Source organism: Eubalaena glacialis, chromosome 1 (assembly GCF_028564815.1).
Source record: "Eubalaena glacialis isolate mEubGla1 chromosome 1, mEubGla1.1.hap2.+ XY, whole genome shotgun sequence".
NCBI lineage: Eukaryota > Metazoa > Chordata > Mammalia > Artiodactyla > Balaenidae > Eubalaena > Eubalaena glacialis.
The window spans coordinates 54,913,741-54,935,729 of NC_083716.1; the positions used below are offsets into that span (position 1 = coordinate 54,913,741).

Below are 21,989 nucleotides of genomic sequence, written 5' to 3' on the forward strand. Positions count from 1 at the left end.
TGACCAAATTAAGGACTATGTGTCCTACAAATCACCTCTTTCCAACCACTTAACTTTTTTATGTGAATAAACACCTTATGATTCTTTGAGAGGCTTACAGCATCTAGTAAATCTTTGAATTGGTCATCCCACCTGTTCGTATGTGACCTAAGCCCTCCCTTATAAGGCCCAGCGCTACAAATTAGCCTTTGCATTTTCCTGTCACTTGATCCTTAAAAAAAGACCAGGTAATTGGTTAGTATACCCACAACTGGTTGACTTCTACAGGCTATATCCATCCTTAGCAATACTACTAAAGACTGCCCAACTTCTGCAGACTGGAAGAGCCATTAAGTAACACAGTAAAGCTACCATCTTTTTTATCCTTATAAGATCAAGGCTAATAATCCAAGGCCCAGGGTAAGACACTGCCTTCAATAAGGCATTACTTCCCATGAGCAAATGAAATGCATTTATATTTCTCCACATCTGCATTTCACAGCAGGAACCCAACTCAGCCAACACTTTAATGCTGACACCACCAATGAAGACACATACTCCTAGACTAGAAAAAAAAATCTTCACAGAACCAAGACCAATAATTGAACTGATTCATGGATCTTATTCTTTACTTCTTCAAAAGTTTAATAACTTCTAATTAGAGAGATAATTCATGACCATGAAATAAAACTCTGAAACTACAGCAAAGTGCAATAAATTAAATGGCATTCCTATTCCACAATCCAGAAATCATCACCATTAACAATTTTGCATACTTTCCTTGACTATAGTTACTATTATTAAATCTATTAGTCGACATAGCTTTATATAATCAGCATCTTATATAATTTTCTACCCAAGAAGTTTTAGATAATTATATAGTAAACATTTTCCAATATACTTAAAATTATTAAAAACACAAATTAATGGCTTTGTAAATCTATCACACAGGTAAAGTAAAATTTATTTTATTTATTATTTCTTTTATTTGAACCTAAAACATACAAATGCACATTCACTTGCCAAATATTTGGCTGTGGTATTCAAGACTTTTCACTGAATAAATTTCTGTTACCTTTCTTGTGAAAAACCACACCACAAATGTATACTGTGATTTTTTTCAGTTTCAATTTATTTACTGAGGAATGAGAACTTAAAGCCACATGTGAAACAATCCAAGTGCAGATTTCTTATGGATATATAAATATATTTTCCCTTAAAATTGCCCACAACTTCTTCAACAAGCATTTTTTCAGTGACTTCTCTTTATGGAGTATATCCAAAGTAATCAACTTAGTTCTAATAAAAACCACAATTAATTCATTGGTTTGAGTATTATTTAAATACATTACCTAATTACAGTAACAAGAACAACCAGCATAAATAAGTTTGGGAGCTAATACAACTAACATTTGGTAAACACACCTCTCATTTGTTGACGGCAGAAGCCCTACCAACTGTGACCGTTTGGCATGAAGAGGGCATTTGTCAGTTTTTTTTAACACAGAAAAGAGTCTCATACTGAAGACTCAGTTAAATGGAATTCAGTCAAGACAGTGTTTAATATAAACATTGCTGCACCCCATTTTCACTTTTCTATTCCTAGAGTCTCTAGATTTTGCCATCATGCTGACAAAAACTTTTGTTTAACGATAAGTTTGGGTAAGCAATCTCATTCCCTCTCTTCTTTATGAGTACAGCCGTCATTCTTAGTCTACAGAATTCATTCACAGTCTTATGGGATTTTGACAATACTGGTTTCCTGACATTACAGTATGCCTACCTTTCAGCATAGCTATTCAAAGACTATATAACCTGATCTTAGTATTTGATCTATTTCTGTTTTCTTTTTACGAGTTAGCAAAAGTAAACATCACAATCACCTTTCATTTTAACCTTCAGAAAATCTGTTCTTAGGGACCCTTGCTACACATCAAAATCAAACTAGTAAGTAATGATTGGGTCCAGTTGGTGGTATCCTTGGCAGACTATGAAGGTCTCACCAAAGTTCCTCTTCAAATTACCATGGGCTAGTCCATGGTGGGTAACTTGCAGGATGGTTCCAAAAGGGAATTCAGATGCTCTGCAGGAAACACTGCATACCTGCAACACTGCATACCTGCAACACCCAACATTTACTTGGTAGGGCTGGTATTTTAGGGTCAGGAGAACCTCAAGGCTATTACTCCAAATGTTCCCTAACACGTTCCCACAGGCCACTCTCAGCATACGATGCAGTAACTACTGCAATCAAAAGCAAGTTTAGAATGAGCAGAGAAGACAATTTTGGCTAGATTTCAGGAAGTAGAGAAATAAAGTCTGTAACTGTTTTCTGTCACTGTTCTATTGAATCACCTATAAGCAGCCACAGGAGGAAATAGAGAGTTAAGAAGATCAAGGAATAGAAGTTTAGAAGAACACATTCTTTATCTTTTGTTGAACTATCTCCCTAAATTTCTCCTTGGACTGGAAACCAGGGAAATTTCTCTGGTTATTAAAGGCTCCCTTTACTATAGCAAAGAACAGGTATGAGCAGATGTGCCATTTATGCAGTTTATAATGGCAAACGTCACTGGCTATGAGCTAGGGGTTTGAAACAGGTAATATACATAGATATATCAACACTGTGTCAATGCCTTAGGATTTAAAGTGGGAAGAGATTACCTACAAAATGATCTTCCCATCTTCCTGATTCTTCAAACTTTGCCACTTACACATGTCCTAGGCAAATTATATAACCAATCTAAGCCCAGCTCGATTACCTGCATAATTTAGATAATCAGACTAGGCTACAGGCCTAAATGCCTGTCTTTTAATCCTTGTTTCAATAAATAAATAAGACAAAGTATGTAAAGTGTGGACCCTCCTAGCACAGAGTAAAACTCGACAAATGGCAGCTCTAGTTATTACCTAAATTCTCAAGCCCCTTCCAAGACTGAGATTCTGTGAAGAATTCTTCTCCATGTCTAAAAGTAAAATTCAAGGCACAGAAATCAATTAGAGTCTGAACCCAAAATGATGATAAGGGTGTGATTTTCTCTTAGTGAAATTCTAACTCCCTGGCAATTCACTGGAAGATCAGGCCAAAGGTCATATGTAGTCACGGGAAGGGTATCTTAGGAAGTAGGCTAATATGTTCAAGAATTCTTATCAAATGCTTAGCATAAAAATTCTCTTCTCAAACCCCTGGCTGTAATGTATTACTGCTAAAGTAGTTGCATAGATTCAGAAGATTTTTTTCTTGCTCTTACACTGTATATTGCATCCATGATACATACTATCACTTCTAGGAAGAGTCCTCAAAGACAAAATCTTATCATTGGAAGCTGCTGAACTTCTATTATTAAACTAAATTCTGAATTCAGTTTACAGGCTTGTTTCTGACTAGCCTCTTTTTATGCCTGGGAATGGCAATCTATGATTTATGTACAATCACCAGCATGTCTTGAAAAATAAAGGCTCATAACAAAAAGAAGTAATACTTTGAAATATAATTCAGGATGAAGTTTCCAAAAAACACAGACTTGAAGCAAGATGTTTTCAAAATGCTAATATTAAAGTGCCCTGAAGTACAAAAGCATACATCTAAAAGAGCTCTTTGGTGGGCACAAGCAAGCCATTAATCCTCTGGAACCTAAACCACAATAACTCTTCAATTAAGAGGGGGAAGAGAATGCAATGCAGACGTGACCCATTTTTACTAAAGTTCTCTCCAAACTCCAAAGATTCAATGACAATAAGACAGTGTGGGAATGGAACTAAAAGGAACCATAAGGGCATCCTTTCTTTCATCAAAAATCTTCAGATTTTTGCGGATTTCAGATTTCCAGATAATTATAATTCAACAATCTCACTCATTTTCTCCCAAATTTCAGTTCCTCTCTTTGAGAAACATATGTGCAAAACAGACTACAAAACCATCTACCAAGCAAACGATGAGAAATGGTGGGCTCCAATTTGTGATTAAACTTCCAAGGTGATTTGAGGGAGATTTCCACACCATATTCTATTGTGTGTGTCAGGGTATCAGAGAGGAATACAGGAGAGATCCAAGGGCATGCAAGAATAATCATCCCTCATTGTGATGGAAGATCCCTCAAGCTAGATATAGCAAACTAGCTCCAATATTTCAACTGAATTCAATGGCCTAATGTGGTTTTGGATGAAAATACCTAGTCTATCCATTTCCCATTTCACCTGACATAAAAACAGTAGAGTGGGGCTTCCCTGGTGGCACAGTGGTTAAGAATCCGCCTGCCAATGCAGGGGACACGGGTTCAAGCCCTGGTCCGGGAAGATCCCACATGCCACGGAGCAACTAAGCCCGTGAGCCACAACTACTGAGCCCACGCGCCACATCTACTGAAGCCCGCACGCTCTAGAGCCTGTGCTCTGCAACAAGAGAAGCCACCGCAATGAGAAGCCCGCGCACCACAACGAAGAGTAGCCCCCGCTCGCTGCAACTAGAGAAAGTCCGCACACAGCAACAAAGACCGAACACAGCCAAAAATAATAAATAAGTAAAAATAAATAAATTTATTAAAAAAAAAAAACAGTAGAGTGTTTGCAGCTTATAAGCTCTTTTAGAAGTGGTATACGAAGCAGGTTATTATCATCACCCCCTCATTATCCCAGAGGAGGAAGTTAAAGTTCAGAGAGAATAAACTGGTTCTTTGAGGGTGCATAGTTATCATGGTATTCAAGGCTACAGGTTTTTTGGTTTTTTTTCTTTCTATACCAAACGTTGTCATCCGCCCACTGAAGTTCCTGAAATACATGGTCATGACTGACTTACATTTTCAATACTATTACCTACAAAGGAGGCGCCTTCCTAATCCTTAGCCAGCTTGCTGTCACCACTCCTCCAGTGTGATGGACACTGTCAGGGCCACTGCACTGTGAGAAGGTCACAGCCAGCAGGCAAACCTGAAGGAAGCCTGCACACCTCTGTAAACTCCTTTTGGGTTGTATGCTTACCAACACTCAGTGGGGGTAACAAACCTGTTTATATCAGTTGTTCTTATTGCGATTATGTAATTTAGTTAAATTTTATGTAAGCCAATGATATATGATCGTAGAAATGAAAGATAACTGTAATTTCTATTAAAACATAGCTGAATGCTTTGAAGAAAATCCAAACGGTGAGTTGTTGAAAGAAAGAAAGAAAGAGAGAGAGAGAGAGAGAGAGAGAGAGGGAGGGAGGGAGGGAGGGAGAGAGAAAGAGAAAGAAAGGAAGGAAGGAAGGAAGGAAGAAAGAAAATTACTTTGAATTATATAGGCAAGAAAACTGTAAAAGAAAAAAAAAAACTGTAAAAGATTTCCAGGGCAGGGGGGATATTATAGTATCTATGAAAAATCTGGGTTAAAATTCCTTCACCAGTGTCTTTGAAGAAGAAACAAGTAATTAGAGGTGTGGCTTATGGAAAAGAAAAAGAAAAAGAGGCTAAGTTCAAACTAAGAGACACATTCAAAAAAACGCCTACGTCCAAGATATGGGAAAATGAATGTTACATACATTCGAAGTTTTATTTTAATTTTCTGTTTTTTAAACCATTACTTTTATAGACTTTTTAAATTAACTAACTACCAGCATAGTAATACCCCAAATCAGGGTTTAATAAATATTCATTAAAACAAATTTAAAAATCAAAACATGACATTACGAAAACATAACTATATGAATGTATATAATAGCGCATATTCAATTGTACAATTGTTTTATGGAATCAGATAATAAGTACTGTCAAAATTAGTATGATTTGTAAATCAATCTATGTGGGACAATAAATGGCCATTAATCTTCCACCAAGTTTTTGGAATCTTCAAAAAAAATGTTTTTTAATTAAAAAATAAAACACCAAGACAATTTAATAACTCAATTGCATAAATGGGTAGGTTTTTTTCTGAACATTCTACATCAACTTAGTCTAACATGTCTTACCAAAAGGGTTGACTTTTAAAACAACTTGAAATGACAAGGCAATGTTAAGAATATCTAAGAAAATTTCTTTTAATGACTACTGCTTATAATATAAGCTAAGGAATAAAGGGCTAAAATAAAATAATCAAAAGTCTGTAAGGGGCCTTCAGACAGAGTCATGTAGATCCAATTCTATAAAAGACTGGGTAAGGTAGGAGTACCGGAAGTCCTCAGAGAAAAAGTGGTGAAAATGGAAAACCAAACTAACCATGTGTCCTACTACTTTCATTAATAATCACATGAATGGATTTAGGTACATTTTCATCCTGATATTACAAAGCTTTAAACTGAGTCTATTCTACCATCCTGCCTTCCATATGTACATGGTTCTGGAGGAAACACTTTTTTGGGTGTAGACAAGTAAAATTTCTAGGATCCAAAAATGTCTCAGTGGTATTTGCCAAGGCAGTACCAGCTCTGTGCCTCACCCAACACAAAAGTCTGAAGATAAAAACAGATTCAAAGGGAGAAAAATGAATTTCAGTTCTATTCACAAGCAATTCAAATGCATTTTACAGACTTAGATTTATGGCTCTTTCCTTGCTCTTACATATTTCAGGGCCAACTTTCACGTTCCATTTTTGACACCTGAGATAGAATATTGAGATATGTTTGGCACTGGATAGGAGAGGTTATGAGGAAAGAATTTCTACATAAGAAGGGAGCTGAAAATCACCCTTCTTCTCATTGTGCTGTGTAGAGGGGGAAGAGCCAGGAGAGTATGCCGGGGGGGGGGGGGGGGGGGGGGGCGGTGGCGGAGAGATCTTGTTCCTCCGAACACTAGACCTCCCAGGACAGCACTGCTTTCAAACTCTGCACCGACACTCTTGCTTATGGCTCAACCTGGATTTAGAAAAGTTGGTTTCTTTAGTAGCAGAGAGAAGCTGCCACACACCAGCTTTTTTGAAGCTTTTTTGGTTTGTTTGTTTTTCTTTCTGACAAATATGTGGATCAACACTGGGCTAAAAAAAAAAAAAAAAAAAAAAGGCTGTCCGGGAAATTGCACAGATACAAAGGTGGCTGGATTCACCAATCAAGTATGCAAAAGGAGCTCTCAATTAGCACTGCCAACCCCTTCTAGCTCAGTCACGAGTAGCGGAGGAGGAAGGCTTAAACCACAGCCTTAAGGCACTGAGACCAAATTAACAATGTTCTAAAAAGAGCCTTCCCGATTCTATGCCCACACCCCTCCCCCCGCCTTTTTTTTCCTGTTAGGATCATGAAGCAAAAGGTAAGTGTCTTAAGAGTAAAATGTACAGTATAATTGACTAAAGCAGAAAAGCCTCGTAATCCTGTATTAAGGCCAAAGGAAATCAAAACATACTCAGGCTGCAGCATGTGCTCATAAAGAAAGCTCTCAACTGGATTTCATAAGAAATATTGATCTCGAACTCTGAATCCTCTCACTTTGGCTACCACACATGATTGGGGTCAGTCCTTGCTATGTTGGAATTCCTCTGAAGGCCTGGATTCATGTATCAATGGATAGAAGACAACATAGGAGTAACTTTATTTAAACAAATTATACCTGAGGCTGCTTATAAAGCAACTCAGAGTACTTTTACTGAAAGACTGAAGATGTTTAAAAAGAATAGATAAGGGCTTCCCTGGGGGCGCAGTGGTTAAGAACCCGCCTGCCAATGCAGGGGACGACGCGGCTTCGAGCCCTGGTCCGGGAAGATCCCACATGCCGCGGAGCAACTAAGCCCGTGTGCCACAACTACTGAGCCTGCGCTCTAGAGCCCGTGAGCTACAACTACTGAGCCCGCGTGCCACAACTACTGAAGACCATGTGCCTAGAGCCTGTGCTCCACAACAAGAGAAGCCACCGCAATGAGAAGCCCGCACACCACAACGAAGAGTAGCCCCCGCTCATCTCAACTAGAGAAAGCCTGAGCCCAGCAATAAAGACCCAACATAGCCAAAAATAAATAAATAAATAAATTTACAGAAAGAAAGAGGATAGATAAGAAAATTGTCAATGTTATCAATGGAACTCTTCAAAATTACAAGTTTGACTGGGTAAAGTTTGATTTAAGTAGACTTGGTTATACTAAAATTATCACCCTACCATGTTTAAACATCAATGATACACTCTATATTTATTTCTTTACTAAATACACTATTCAAGATTTGTGATCTTACTCATTGGAATTAGCTATATACCTTCCAAATATGACCCAAAGAACAACCCATTGAAAGTGGCTCTTTGTCTTTAGTACTTGAATTTAGCCAAGGACTCTGGTCTTCTATCTGTTAAACAGTGCTTTCTGCTGAGTAAAATAACAATCCACATGTGCACTGACAACATTCTACATATGCATATGCCTTTCAAGTCTGAAAATACAATTCAATGTGCCGTAAAAGGTTGCTTACACACTGGTCAAAATCATTGTTCCTCTACTGTCTGCAGTAAACCTCCCTTTGGACTAAAAAATGTGTAAACTAACCCTACACTTAACAGCTGTAAAATGCTTCAAAGACGTTTTTGGGGAAATAATCTCTTAAAGGCAGTATGTTCAAGATATTTGTTTTTAAAGCATCTGAAGGAAAGGCAAGTCCTGGGAAACTATTTGGCAACCCAAGAGACCCCAGTAACACAGAAGAAAGTTTTGGTCTGGCTCATGTTCTAAAGGTTGCAGGATGAGAAGAGTGAATTTCCAAACCCCTCTTCTCCTCCCTCTGCCTTTCAAATTCAATCTTTCTTTGCCTTTAATCCTACAGAAAATTAGAAACAGTCTCCTAAACTGCGCCTTCCCATAGCAAATATAGCTTTTGCTTGCAAAAATCCTATTACCCATTAGCAAGGGTGTTTATTCTAGAATGAACCAGCCTCTTCCACTCCAAAGAGCTGTGCTGCCTTTACAGACAGGATCCTTCTGACTGACCTAAGACGAACACAAACGCATTCATTCTATAAGCCTTGTGTTCAATTTAAAAGCATAGACCCTGGCAATTAAAGAATTTGTGAGTTAGTCTCAAGGAAAAAAAGAAAAAAAAAAGCATCATTCTTAGTTGTCCTCAGGTGCTACAACACAATCCATGCCTTTCACTTAAAAAAAAAGAAAAGAAAAAAATCTACTGAAGTCTGGAAGTAGGAGCTAGAAAAAAAAAGGGGGGAATTTCTCTCCTGGGAACTTTGGTGACATAATCGAAACAAGTGAAAAATACAAATGCAAGATATTCAGCCCATTTTTCAGCAGTGCTGATGATCCCTCAAATGAAATCTTTATTTCCTTTTGTTAATCATCCTACAATCTTGGACTCAAAAAAATACTTAAACTATCCTTTTTCTTTAAATAACCATACAACCTACCTATTTAAACTCATCTTTTATGGAAACTACATAATCTTCCTTTCATTAAAATTTCCCTTGTTGATATAGGCAAACCAGGTCAGTTTCTGCTGGATTTGCACACTTGCAAATCCCTTAATTCAACTCCTTGTTGAAGGTTTAAAAAAGAGCAAGAGCTGAACCTCAGATACACATAAAACAAATACTGCTTCTATGTCTAAGTGAACATTGATACCATTTACAGATTCTCCCCCCACCACCACCACCCTTTTCCTTGGGGCTGAGAGCCGTGTCAATAATCATTATTTATTAAACAGGCTGCCATTCCCTTCTACAGAATGTAGGAAGGGAGCATGGAGGGATAGAAAATAATTACCTTGGGTTTTTCTTTAAAGACCTCTGGAATGGAAAGCAAGGAAATCAATTCAGAAAGAATATGAAATATCCCCCCATATGCAAGCCCCCCAACACACACACAAGGCTGAGAAGTACATCCACACTCCATTATTCATATCAACTGTAACAAAAGAAAAGATAAAAAACCTGGGGTCTTCAAGATAAACGCATCTATTTTCAATCCATTGAATATGTTCGCACATACACTTGCACATCCTTTACTCATCCACAAAACTCAAGCAGCTAGATTTGTTGAGAGAAACCTCTACACACCTCCTGAGAAAATGTGCTCTCAAAAATGACTGCTTCAGCCGAAGGAGAGAGAAGCAGCAAGTTACCAGTTTGACTGCCATTCTGGTTTGTGGCAGATTCCCTCCTTTCCCCTCTCCTCTCTCTCAATTTATCTTTTAGCCTATTTTTTTTCCAAAGCAGAGTAAAAGCATAAGGAATATCTCTCCTTGGACTTTAGCCACAAATACAACAAATTCAAAAACAAAAAGTTTCAAGGATTAAATAACACCCCAGCTAAGACTACAGGTCAGAGAAATGAAAAATTCCCAGATGACTGAAAGCTTGGTACTCCTACTCAAGAGTTAATGATGAGCAGTCAGTCTTCCTTCCCCTCCAGATGTTATGGCTCAAAACAGAAATACAGTATAAAGAAGGCATAGCCAGGCAGTTTTTGGAGAAAAGCCTTGCACAGAACTTGAACTGGCAGGCTTGGGGTTTGTCCTAAATAACCTTCACAGGTTGCACAAACTGTTCTCAGATCCTGATTGATAGTCAGATTAAGAACCTTCCTAAAATTTCCTTAGAATAAGAACAAGGTGGGGTGGTGGGAGGGTGCTGGGAGGTCAATTAGTCATCTAAAACATGTATAAAGGTATAGAGAAAATATACACCTCCTAGACAGATAGAAAGCTATCATGCTTGGGGAAACTGGCCAGTAGTGGCAGCAACTGAGCCAAGGGTGAAGAAGCTACATTCAAAGAGCGACCTGTTTCAAATGAGTTCATTTTCTCACCCTTGAGTGCACAGAACTCTGTCCCATTTTGCCTAAATTTTTCCGGCATATAGGGAGGGGAGACGAGGTTCACACTCCACCTTTGGGAAACGAACAAAGCAAATGCTTGGCAGAGCTGAAAAAACTCCTCCTCCGTCAGGACCCTAGAGGCGGCAGCTCTGCAGGGCTCCCTTTCTAATTCCCCCTAGTTAACTCACTCTCGGCGGCCACAGAATCCGTTTCTACACCTTGGAATGGCCATGGGCAGGGTAGGAGGTGATCAGTTTAGCCCTTCGCCGTGGATCGCCTCCTTTCCCTACCTCCCACAATGGCTTCTAATTAACCCTTCCTGGTCCCTGCCCGGGTCAGGGCTGCTGGAAGTGTCTACAGCTTCACTGTACCAACATCTCCATCAAATCATCACACACACACCCCAGCCCACCCCCACATGGATACAACTTCCCTCCGTGGTTTAACGTCGGTCGATTTACATGTGCTTTTCTTTCTCTCCTTCCCACGGGCGGGGAAAGGGCTCAGTGCTTTTGGGAAGGCCCTCCCTCCCCCCTCCCCCTTCCCCTCCCTCCCTCCCCAGCTCTCAACAGGAGCCGAATCCCAGAGCTCGCCAGCAGGTCTGCACTCGCTTTAACCCCTTGAAGGGAGTTAGTTCTCATTTGGGACCCACTGAAGTAGGGCCCATGGAGCTTGGCTGACAATCTCTCTCTGCTTCACACCACCCCTACCCCCACGCACACACACACACAGGAAAAGGCCGGCACATTTCCCTCCCTTGTGGCCAGTTTTAATTCTCTCACTCCGTGTTCCAAACCTGGAATGGAGTCGGTGGGGGGGTGGGGGGGTGTGAAGGATGCTAGAAGACAGGCGTTGGCGAGGGGAAAGGACAGCAGGAGGGCAGAATGGAAACTCAGCAGTAAATCAGAGTTCAGACACAGTGTTTACTTACGAAATTTGGGGCTGGTGCTAGTTTCTGGCGTGGTGGTGGTAGAGGAGGAAGACGAGGAGGAGGACGAGGAGGAGGCAGCATCCTGAAAGGGAGACAGGGTCCAGGAGGGAGTAGAATCATGAAGGTAGGAGGAGGTAGCGTATGCCGCAGTGGGCCAGGAGGGCATGGCCGGGGTACTGGGGGTTCCTGGCACCGGGGGTCGGGAGCCCGGAGTGCTGCTACCGAAGAAAGGGGCTGTCGTGGACAAGACCGTCGAGGGGGCCGCAGTGTTCCGTGCCGTGGTGGAGCGCGGGCTGGCCCGGATGGGCACCCGGTGCCCGGGGAAGCGAGTGGGCGCCCGCGTGATGGTGGTCAGCCGGGTGCTAATCCGGTTGGGCGTCCTGGAAGAGGCGGCGCCGCCGGCGGAGGTGGCTGGGGACGTGGTGGAAGTGGTCGTGGTGGTGGTCTCCATAGCCTTGGGAAAGGAGCTGGGCTTGGAGAGGAAGAAGGGGTCCTGGCCCATCCCCTTGGAGTCCACCAGGTCGGTGGGCACGTATTCCTTGACGGAGCCCACCACGATCCATTTGAGCAGCATGAGGCTGAGCCCCAGGCCGATGAAGCCGATGAACAGAGGCACCACGCACAGCCACGTCTGCTGCCGGTTCCACACGATGCAGTCGCTACAGCGTAACTCCCGGGGGGGCTCGGCCGCCCCTTCGCCGCCGCCGTCCGGGCCCCCGCCCGCCGCCGCCGCCGCCGCAGCCACAGCCGCCGCGGTGCCCTCCTCGGCCGAGGCGGCGGCTGCCGAAGCGGCTCCAGGTGGCGAGGCAGCGGCCGCCCCTTCACTCATCCTAGGAGCCGGTCTTCACCTTCGCCCCCCCGAGGGCCGCGCCAGAGGCATGGGGCCGCGCGGGCCGGGCGCAGGCGCGGGCTCCGGCGGCGGCGGCGGCGGCGGCGGCGGCGGGCTCGGGCGCAGGCAGCGGCCGCGGCGGCCGCATGCAAATCGGCTCCCTGCCCCCACGCCCCTCCCCCCGAGAGGCGGGCGGCGGGCGGGGAGGAGAGGAGCGGGGGAGGGGACGCGGGCCGGGGAGGGGACGCGGGCCGGGGAGGGGACGCGCCGGGGAGGGGGCGGCGAGGAGCTCGGAAGAGGGGCTAGACTGGCCCCCTGCGCTGCCGGCCGGTCAGGGAGCGGCGGGGCGCGTCTGCAGCCCGGCAAGCGGCCTCCTGCGCGCCGGGGCCCCGTGTCTGCTGCTGCTGTTGCTGCTGCCGCCCGCCGCCTGCATGCGCTCCAGCCGCGCCGGCATCCTCGGGGCGCCGCACCCGGCCGGTTCCCCGGGGCGCCCGCCCGCGCCGCCCCTGAGCCTCGCGCCGCCTTCAGGGGCTGAGCGGGTCGGCCGCGGAACGCCAGGCGCCGGAGAGCCGCATTCCGACACAGGGGGGCCGGCCTGGCCGCCGCCGCTCGCCGGGCCCGCCGCGCCGCGTTCCTCGGCGGCTGCTCCGCGAGTCCGGGCGGTAAGGTGCACCTGTTCTTCAGCCGGCCCGCAGCCAACCCTCGGCTAGCACTGTCTGGGAGAGACCAATCCGAGCGCAGTGCGGAGGGCGAGCGGCCGGGCTCGCCTAGCTCCCGCCGCCTGAGACTCCGCGCCGGCCCCGCTGCCCGAGAGTCAAACTCCAGCGAGCTGCGCCGCCGCCGCCGCCGCCGCCGCCGCGAGCCCGGGGCCGTGGACGCACTGGGCGCCCGCGGCGGGTGCTGTCCGACCCGCCGCGGAGGGAACCCCGCAAGCCGCAGAAGATTCGAAAGCACTGCCCGGCGCCCCTGCCCGGTCGCACTTGAAGGGGGAGACGTGAAACGAGAGACCGCGTCCGGGATCCGGGGGAACCGGGACCCCGGGCGGGAGGCGGCTCCAGGCGGGCTCTGGCAGCCAGGCGGGTGCGGTGTGCGCGGAGCCGCCACGGACTGGCTGGGCTTCAGGCGGAGTAGCGCCTCCCACCAACACCTAATGGTGGTTTCTTAACGCGTACAAGATAAATGATCCAAGCAAACGCTCGCTTGGAAGTGTGTGGCAAAAGCAGCTCCCGACCCACCGATTGTGAGCCCCTTTCCTGTGTGGATGCAGTGGGGTCAGAGACTGAAGCTGCGGGGCGAGAGAGCAGGGGCGTGTGCGCGTGCGGGGGGTGTCTGTGCGCTTCCCCGCCTGGCAGCGGGCGCTGCTGGATCGAGAGCCCGTTCCCTCCGACTTGCTAAGAGAGATGCTGGTGAAACAGACCTTTGTGCAATTACACCCGGCAGATACCTCTTAGCCGACTTGTGCTAACTTACCTTTTTAAAAAGTATTGTCTTTAAATGTAGATGTACACACAGGTGCACACGTCACAAGGTAACTGATTGTGAGAGGTAACATTTAAAACGATTTGGGTTGGTATCCAAAATTCTTTCCTTTCTCTTCCTTTGGGTAGAGAGGCACCTGTGTACCTTTATCTCAGGTGCAGTGTGGGGCCCGCCTGAGGGACTAGGGGACCGGCCTAAGAAGGAAGGATGAAGGGGTAAAGAGCCAGCATCAGTGTGGTTTATGGTGATGGTGCAAAACCTCTCTAGTCGACTCTTCCCAGATTTCCTGATCTAAAGTGGAAACCGGAAAGATGTTTTACAAGCTCCAAGAAAGAGTTTGAGGATAGCAGCCTCCTAATACACCTTCGCTGCACTGTATGATTGGCGCTGATGATGAAAACAGCGTTCTCTTGGCCTGTAATCGTGTCCCCAAAGATGAAGTTTTCGAGGTATCCATTTTATTCACAGGTGAAGAGCCGAATGGTACACTGAAAAGACCGCAAAAAGAGAAGGATGTATTGAAACAGGAAGCCCCTGGGATTTGGTGCCTACCAGAGTATTTTGCACAGACACGGTTAATAAATTATTTTTGATGGCAGTAATTCGGCTGTCACCTCTTTCAGCTATAACATTAATACTTTCCCCATAAGAAAGCTTTTGATTCTTAGTTTGATAGAACATGCCCTAATCCAGTAGTACTGAATTATGGTTCCAAAAATTACGAGTGAAAAAAATACCACAAGCCCTTGAATCTATATTCCTTCAGCTTTCCAGTGCAAGGCACAGTCCTCTTAAGTAAAAATTGACCCAATCTCTACCTTCTGTGAGCGCTGGGCAGTAACTGGCCAACCTTTCCTGTATAGCAAATAAAGGTTAGCTTTCACACAAAATATTGTGAAATTATAGCAGGTGCTGTTGTCGAGTATATAAGACAGAAAATTACTTTTCCAAAACATTCCTAATTCATTGCCGCCCCCCATTATTCCTATGGCCCCTCCCTTCTTCCTTCCCCACTGAAATAAATCCAGTGTACAAAAAGCGATGCTGTAATGCTGCAGCTGGGCAAATGCTCCCCTGAAACTGCATTTGCACAAAACTAACCCCGTGTTGTCTCAGTGCTCCCCAATGCCTTCTTCATCTACCTCTCAAAATTACCCCCACTTCTCATTTCCACTTGGCTTTAACAGCTTATTCATAGTTTCCTGTTCAGCTCATTTTCTCCCAGATCCCAAGCCTCTGCACTTGACTACCCATTAGCTGCTCTCGCAGTGAACATTATCACTAGTAGAAGGAAAAAAAAAAGACCTATTGCTTCGATAGCCTTGTATTGGGGAGTGGGTTTTATCAGCCCATCCAAGAAACTCTGGCTGGTACAATCATCATTAACTTGCAGTTTTACCATGAGGCTCCCTGGTAGCAGGTGGTAAGCACTGCAACTAGAATTGGGGGCGGGGGGATCCACAACTGAGTCAAGAACAAGTGGCAGACATTCTCACTGCCAATGAGCAGCCAGCTCATCAGTCCCATGGTAGGGCGGAGTCTCAGCCTGGTGACTCACAGCTCGCTGAAGCAGAATGCTGGAGAAAGAGCTTCACACTCAGGCTCTGAAGACAGGGATTCAAGTTTGAGCTCTATAAGCAATAAAGTCACTCTGGGACTCTGTTTTTCTCATCTAGGAGATGAAACTATGATACCTACATTCTGTATAATATAAAATTGTATAGCTTAATATACTATTCACTGATGGCATCTTTTAAGCATGATTTTTAAAACACATCAGAAACCAGTTTTATTAATATGTATTAAGTTATCACATAGTCTAAATAAAGCTTTTCAAAATACACTATATGGTCCTCAATCAAAATACAGATTACAACTTTCAAGGAACATTCTTGTTCTTCTGATATAATGAACTGAAAATTGTTCTATGTTTTTTAATACTGAGGCTAATTATTTCATAAAGATGGATGTGCATGACCTATTAGGGAAGAGTTACTCATACTTTTCTTGGATATCTCTACCTACTATAGAGAGGGGTGTGGATTTTTCTAACAAATGGGAATGACATAACTCAGCCTCTCCTGAGCTCCATATCTGCCTGAATATAATCACCTTTTGGATGTCTCCTGTGTAATCCACTAACACATTAAACTCAGAATTTCTAACCATGATTTAAAGTTTGCCTACAAACCAGCATTTCTGTTGAATTACAGTTTTTCCCTTCAGTGGCACCAATATCTCCAGACTGGGAGTCTCAGTGCCATCTTTGACTCCTTACCTCTTGTATCCCAAGTTCAATAAGTTGTCATCATTAACACAGTATGATTGCCCTGGGTTCCCTCCCTTGTAAATTCTTTGGCAAAGGCCCATCCTTAGAACCACAAGGCTGGAAGTGAACCTGGTGGCCAAACACCTCCAATGTGTCGTCCCCCAAAATATCCCAGGCCAACAGTCATCTGGATTTAGCTGGAGCTCTAGAGAAGAAACCACTTCCTGCTGAAGACCACACAGCCTGCAGACAGTATACAAGTACAGAGGTAATTTAAAAAGTCTTTGTGTTGAGTCAAAAACCTGCCTTCCTATATTTTCACCCTTTCTTCTTAGCTTATTCATTATATAAACCTTCCAGGAACTAGGTGCCAGGCATGGAAGATGCAACAGAAAACAAAACAAAGCTCCCTACCTTCATGGAACTTATATTTTAGTGGAAGAGACTGACAATAAACAAACAAAATAGATAAATTATACAGTCTATCAAGAAATGGGAAGTGCCATTTTGGACCACAAAGAATATATCTTGTTGGTGTGAGTACACAGAACATCTCTTCTTCAATCCCAGCATCCTCAATTTATTTACCATCCTCTCAGGCCAAGAGGAGTTTACACTCCTAGGAGTAATAGCGTGCTCTTTTATTAGCTGCGGGTTCCCTGGATAAATGTAGTTACTACAGAAATCAGTCTAGCTTGTAGAATCATAATATTCTTCATAATATCCACTGGACTCATGTGTGTAGGCAATGTGATATCGCAAAACATTTCATGAAGTAAACACTTTATGAAGGGTTAATGCGGTTAGCCTTCTTCCCATGGTTGCATGTTCCTTTTTCTCTCTTGCTTTAGTCCACTCCTGTTATTATAATGATACACATTCCATAGTATATCACTGTGGCCTTTTTTAAAAAGAGAAGCAGATTGTTTTCTTCATAGTTCTCAACAAATAACCTTATTTATTTCTTGTGGGAGCTTTATGTATTATACATAGGATTCATTCACAATGTACTGGAAAAATCCCCTGCTGGATCTGTCTGTTCACAACACCTTGACTCCAAGGATTTGTGCATTATATTCTAATATCATAAATAAACAAAAACAATAATATATAAATTCTACAGAGCACAAAGCACAAATTGGAAAGGTGAAAAACTTCCAGCCGCCAACTATATCCTAGTCACAAAAAATGATTGTAACAATGTTCAGATTTAAGGTATGTAGATTGTCACCTAATTGCACTCTCATGAATTAGGAAATGTTGAATGCTGTATAATAGGAGGTGAAATTAGAAGTTTTGAATGAGGCACTAAGATAAAATAAATGTGACATTTCAGTGGGAGTTGCCAAAAGACAATGCCAAAATTTCAAGATAGTTAACTAAGAATTGAGCAGATGGGGGTTTCCCTGGTGGCGCAGTGGTTAAGAATCCGCCTGCCAATTCAGGAGACATGGGTTCGAGCCCTGGCCCAGGAAGATCCCACATGCCACGGAGCAACTAAGCCCATGCGCCACAACTACTGAGCCTGAGCTCTAGAGCCTGCAAGCCACAACTACTGAGCCCACGTGCCACAACTACTGAAGCCTGCGCGCCTAGAGCCCTTGCTCCACAACAAGAGAAGCCACGACAATGAGAAGCCCGCGCACCGCAACGAAGAGTAGCCCCTGCTTACCGCAACTAGAGAAAGCCTGCGCACAGCAACGAAGACCCAACACAGCCAAAAATAAATAAATAGATTTTTTTTAAAAAAAAGAATTGGGTAGATGGTACAACATGTTGGAGGTTGAGGGAGGATTTTTTGTGAAGAGGACTTCTTTGGCAGAAGCTGTGCTCTGAGTTCACAGGGGGAGGAGCACAAGTACAGAGCCTCATTACACCAAGTATAGTGAGAGGGGTCTCAAAGGAGTCCTGGAGAGCTTAATAGAAGACCCCTACTGTTTGGGCAGGTCTCATTGGATTGGGATAGACACACAAGCGTCAGGAATCTCAAGTCAGGAGATGGCTAAAGTGGACTGTGGCAGCAGAGGGCACTGTATGCCTCTGCCATACCAGGAAGGCATGAAGCCATCCTCCAGCAGTAAGAGTCCAGTTGGAATGTACAGTGAGTGTAGCGGAGAAGCAGAGGTAGACAATGAGCTGGAAACTCAGTGTTGAAGGATCTGAGTGTCACAATGAGATATCTATGTAATTTTTGTTTTGCATTGAATTCAAATTGCATGTCCTTTAGGGCAGGGGTCCCCAACTGCCCACAGAGGGCCGCACAGCAGGAGGTGAGCGGTGGGTGAGCGAGTGAAGCTTCATCTGCGCTCCTCTTAACTCCCCATCGCTCGCATTACCGCCTGAACCATCCCCCTGCCCCCAGCCACAGAAAAATTGTCTTCCAGGAAACCGGTCCCTGGTGCCAAAAAGGTTGGGGACCACTGCTTAAGGGTACCAACATGGGTACTTTATCTTGGCACTAGAGTTGCCGTCAGCATTTGTCTTATCTAGTTTTGGGTTTCTTTGTCAATAATTTCGCCTTTTCTCCCTGCTATCTTTCCCAAACATCGGTAGATATATTTTTCTTAGATCACTTCACTGTACAACTCTATTCTTTTGAAATCATCTTGAGATCTGAAATTGGAGGACTGGTAGATGAAAGTTCACCTTGACAATTCACTGATCAAGCAGAGGACGTGGTGCTTTGGAAAGATTCAAGGACATGTCTTCTCAGTGTGGTCAGAAACAAAAGTCATGAGTTCACTTTCTCTTTCCCTCTCTCCAAACCGCAAACAGGATTCCATTTGGCAATTCACAAGCTTCTCACCACTCCCAGACTGGCTTGAGTATCAGCGAACCCAGGTATAGAAGGGACACAATGCAGAAAGCCAGCTCCCTGAAATGGTTTTTTATAACTGAGGAAGAAACATCTCTGTCTCAAACTTCATTATTCCTAAGAAAGGCAGTTTTATACAGCTGCACATCCAGAAAGAGCTGATGTGAGTTCATACTGGTATAAATAACATTTTGCCTTCATCTCACCTTGTTTCTGGAAATCTACATTCTGCTTCCTCAGATTTGGGGATGAGACTTTCATAACACCCTGTAGGGAGAAAACAATCAGATAATTTCCTACAACTCTTCACTGGTTTTCTTTATGTCTGTACCATCACCTCCCGCCCCACCACCATCGGGCTGTTCAGAGAAGCCTGAGAACAGACAGCCTTGGCACCAGCCCTTGAGACCTTTAGTCACAGTAGTTTATGTGCCCATCATGGGCCTACCTTCTTGCTTCATTTAACGGACTATAAGATAAGAGTGTGAATTTAGAGTTATGCCCCCCCAGAACCTCTTCCGAGGATTATTGGTAGTCTAGGAAGGTTTTCAAGTGCTCTACAATCTCTGATTTTCCGTAGCAGATTCAGTAGAGGAGAGAGCAGAAATTCTGGAGTCAGATTTGAATCTGACTTTTAGGAGGTTGCTATGCAGTTGAAAACATACCGTGTGTGATGTGCCTAGTGCTGAGGTTAGCAGTAGGCAGCTCAGAAATGGTAGTGAGTATTCTTATTTAATGAAAATCCAGTTGCCTCTATCGTGCATTATCTTAGGAGCCTACCTTTTCCAACAAGTTTTGCAGAAGATTTTTACAGGAGTTTGGCACTGCATTGTTGACATTAACAAGGAGCAGCAAGGAGGCACTGCAGAGAAGCACTGGCCTCACAGCCCCAGGTGATGAATGTACACTCATTCATTCCTTTCTGTGCGCCCCCAGCACACACACCACGTGACCTGCTCAAAGGTGACCCACAGAATTACCAAGGAATAAGTTGTAACAGCTCATAGCAGATTTGGCCCATCTGTTTTGTCTCAAAAAAAAAAAAAAAGAGGATATCTCAGGAGGACAAAACTTGCTTGGTGCTTATGAATTGAGAAAGAAGGAAGGAAAACACCGCCTAATTTTTTTAGGAAAAAATATCAACTAAACCCAAAAGGCTAACAGTGCTTACCCCTTGTGAAATAGATACTCCAAGGGGTTTTGAAGATTTAGAAAAGCTGTTCTTTATTCTGCCTTTGAGACTTTTACATTTGATGAAGGACAATTCCCTGTTTTAAGCAAAGAGCTCAAGAAAGGTCCAAATGTATGTTTATATCTGTATGTGACCATGCCTGTGTGCAGTGCTGAAGCCAAATGCAGAGAGTGCAGGAAAGAAAGATTATTCAAGGAGTGCTTGGTGACAAACTTATCCACTGGTTCCAGAGTTTTGTTTGATGTTATCTGAATGGAGTTGTAGTTTTGTCTAGCATCACTGGTTGTAATAAGGAGAGCAGCCCAGATCCAAAGATCAGAAGGTCTCAGCATGGTGCTGTGACCTTGACTCTCATAGGGAGAAACCAGGAGTGATTTATAGTTGGAGTTGTTATTTTGCTGTTAGATGAGTCTCAGTCAGCTAAACAGGAAATGTTTATCTCTGTGTCTATCTAGTTTCAGGGGGACAGATTTAATCTTAGCTAATCATGAGATAAAGAACAAGACATTAGAGGGTCTGTGTCTGCCCTTTACAGCAGGTTCAGGAAAAAGGAGAAAGGTCTGTGTTTGGTCTCATCACAGGTAAATAAGGAGGGTCATCTGTGAATCTTATGGGAGTCATGAGAAAGAGTTTACAAGGAGTCTCATCTAAGTCATATGGGGAAGCACAGTTCTTGGTGGTAAGCCATTTCCTGGAACATAAAAGGGTAGAAAGATTTCTGAAAAACAAAATTGTGCAGATGGTTTCCTTAACCACTGCCATTTTCCAGGAGCACAGGGTCCTGGTAAAATTTAACACTGATATTGACATATATTTATAGCTCTCTTTTTAGCATTTTAAGAATGTATATGTGCTAATAATTATTAGTTAAAATAAGAGTGATAACGTGTTTTATAGATTTATGCTTATTTTTTACATGGGAAATACGAAGTAAAATTATCTGCCAATCTTTAGTATCTGTGAAAAACAGTGAAAAAAACATAGGAATTCCACCAGGAGGAGACAAAAAGGGGATCAGAATTTGACAAAATATTCTTCATATTCTAGTTAGCTTAACAGAGGGTATTTTAGAATTTAGAAACCATAAAACTGTATCACGGTAAATCCTTTAAGCCATGGATATGATCCTATAAAATTTATAAAACACACAAACTATATTAATGTATTAGTTGTCTTTCTTGGGAGTATGGCTAACATACTTTTTTTTTCAATTCAAGGTCTCAAGAATCATTTTTTAAATTAATGTTGGAATGTAAGAATATTAAAATATCTTCCCTTTTGAATATAGACTTCTCGAGACATTTGATTGACATATTTGACTAATAATTGTGTTTGCGCATGCTTGCGTGTACGTGTGTGTGTGTGCGTGTGTGTGCGTGTGTGTGTGTGTGTACTGATATATGTAAAGAAGTAAGGGAGGGTGTGGAAGCAGATTTTGTATTAAGTACTTAGGGAATAAGATGGAATAGGAATGGGATTATATGTATGAATTAGAGAAAACTATCTATGAAACGGTAATGATTAGATTCCAAACACAAGTAAGTTACAGAAAGTAAAAACAGATAACTCTTTGGGCTTGTTTACCCAAAGGAAGTTCTCAGGGTTGGGGAAATGCAAAGTTGAGCCTCTCAGAGACTAACTAGGCCAACTGGCTCCCATTGCACTTTGGGAGGAAAGCCAGCTTTGCTTCGGAAATAGACAAGAGGAGTTTAGATGGCGGCCAACTGCAATACTGATGGTTGCTTTTATGAAAAACTCTCCACCAGGGACTGGAATAAGAAGATCCACCAA

General features: G+C 43.5%; 1 protein-coding gene across 3 annotated transcripts in view; it reads right to left on the minus strand.

Annotated features, from left to right (window-relative positions):
* Positions 1-12,443, minus strand: part of NRG3 (neuregulin 3) — a 1,094,021-nt gene extending 1,081,578 nt beyond the window's left edge. For all 3 annotated transcript variants that reach the window (XM_061196827.1, XM_061196818.1, XM_061196836.1), the window contains exon 1: positions 11,615-12,443. In XM_061196827.1, coding sequence (XP_061052810.1) covers positions 11,615-12,443 — 829 coding nt within the window. The remainder of the gene's footprint in view (positions 1-11,614) is intronic.
* Positions 12,444-21,989: the final 9,546 nt, after the last annotated feature.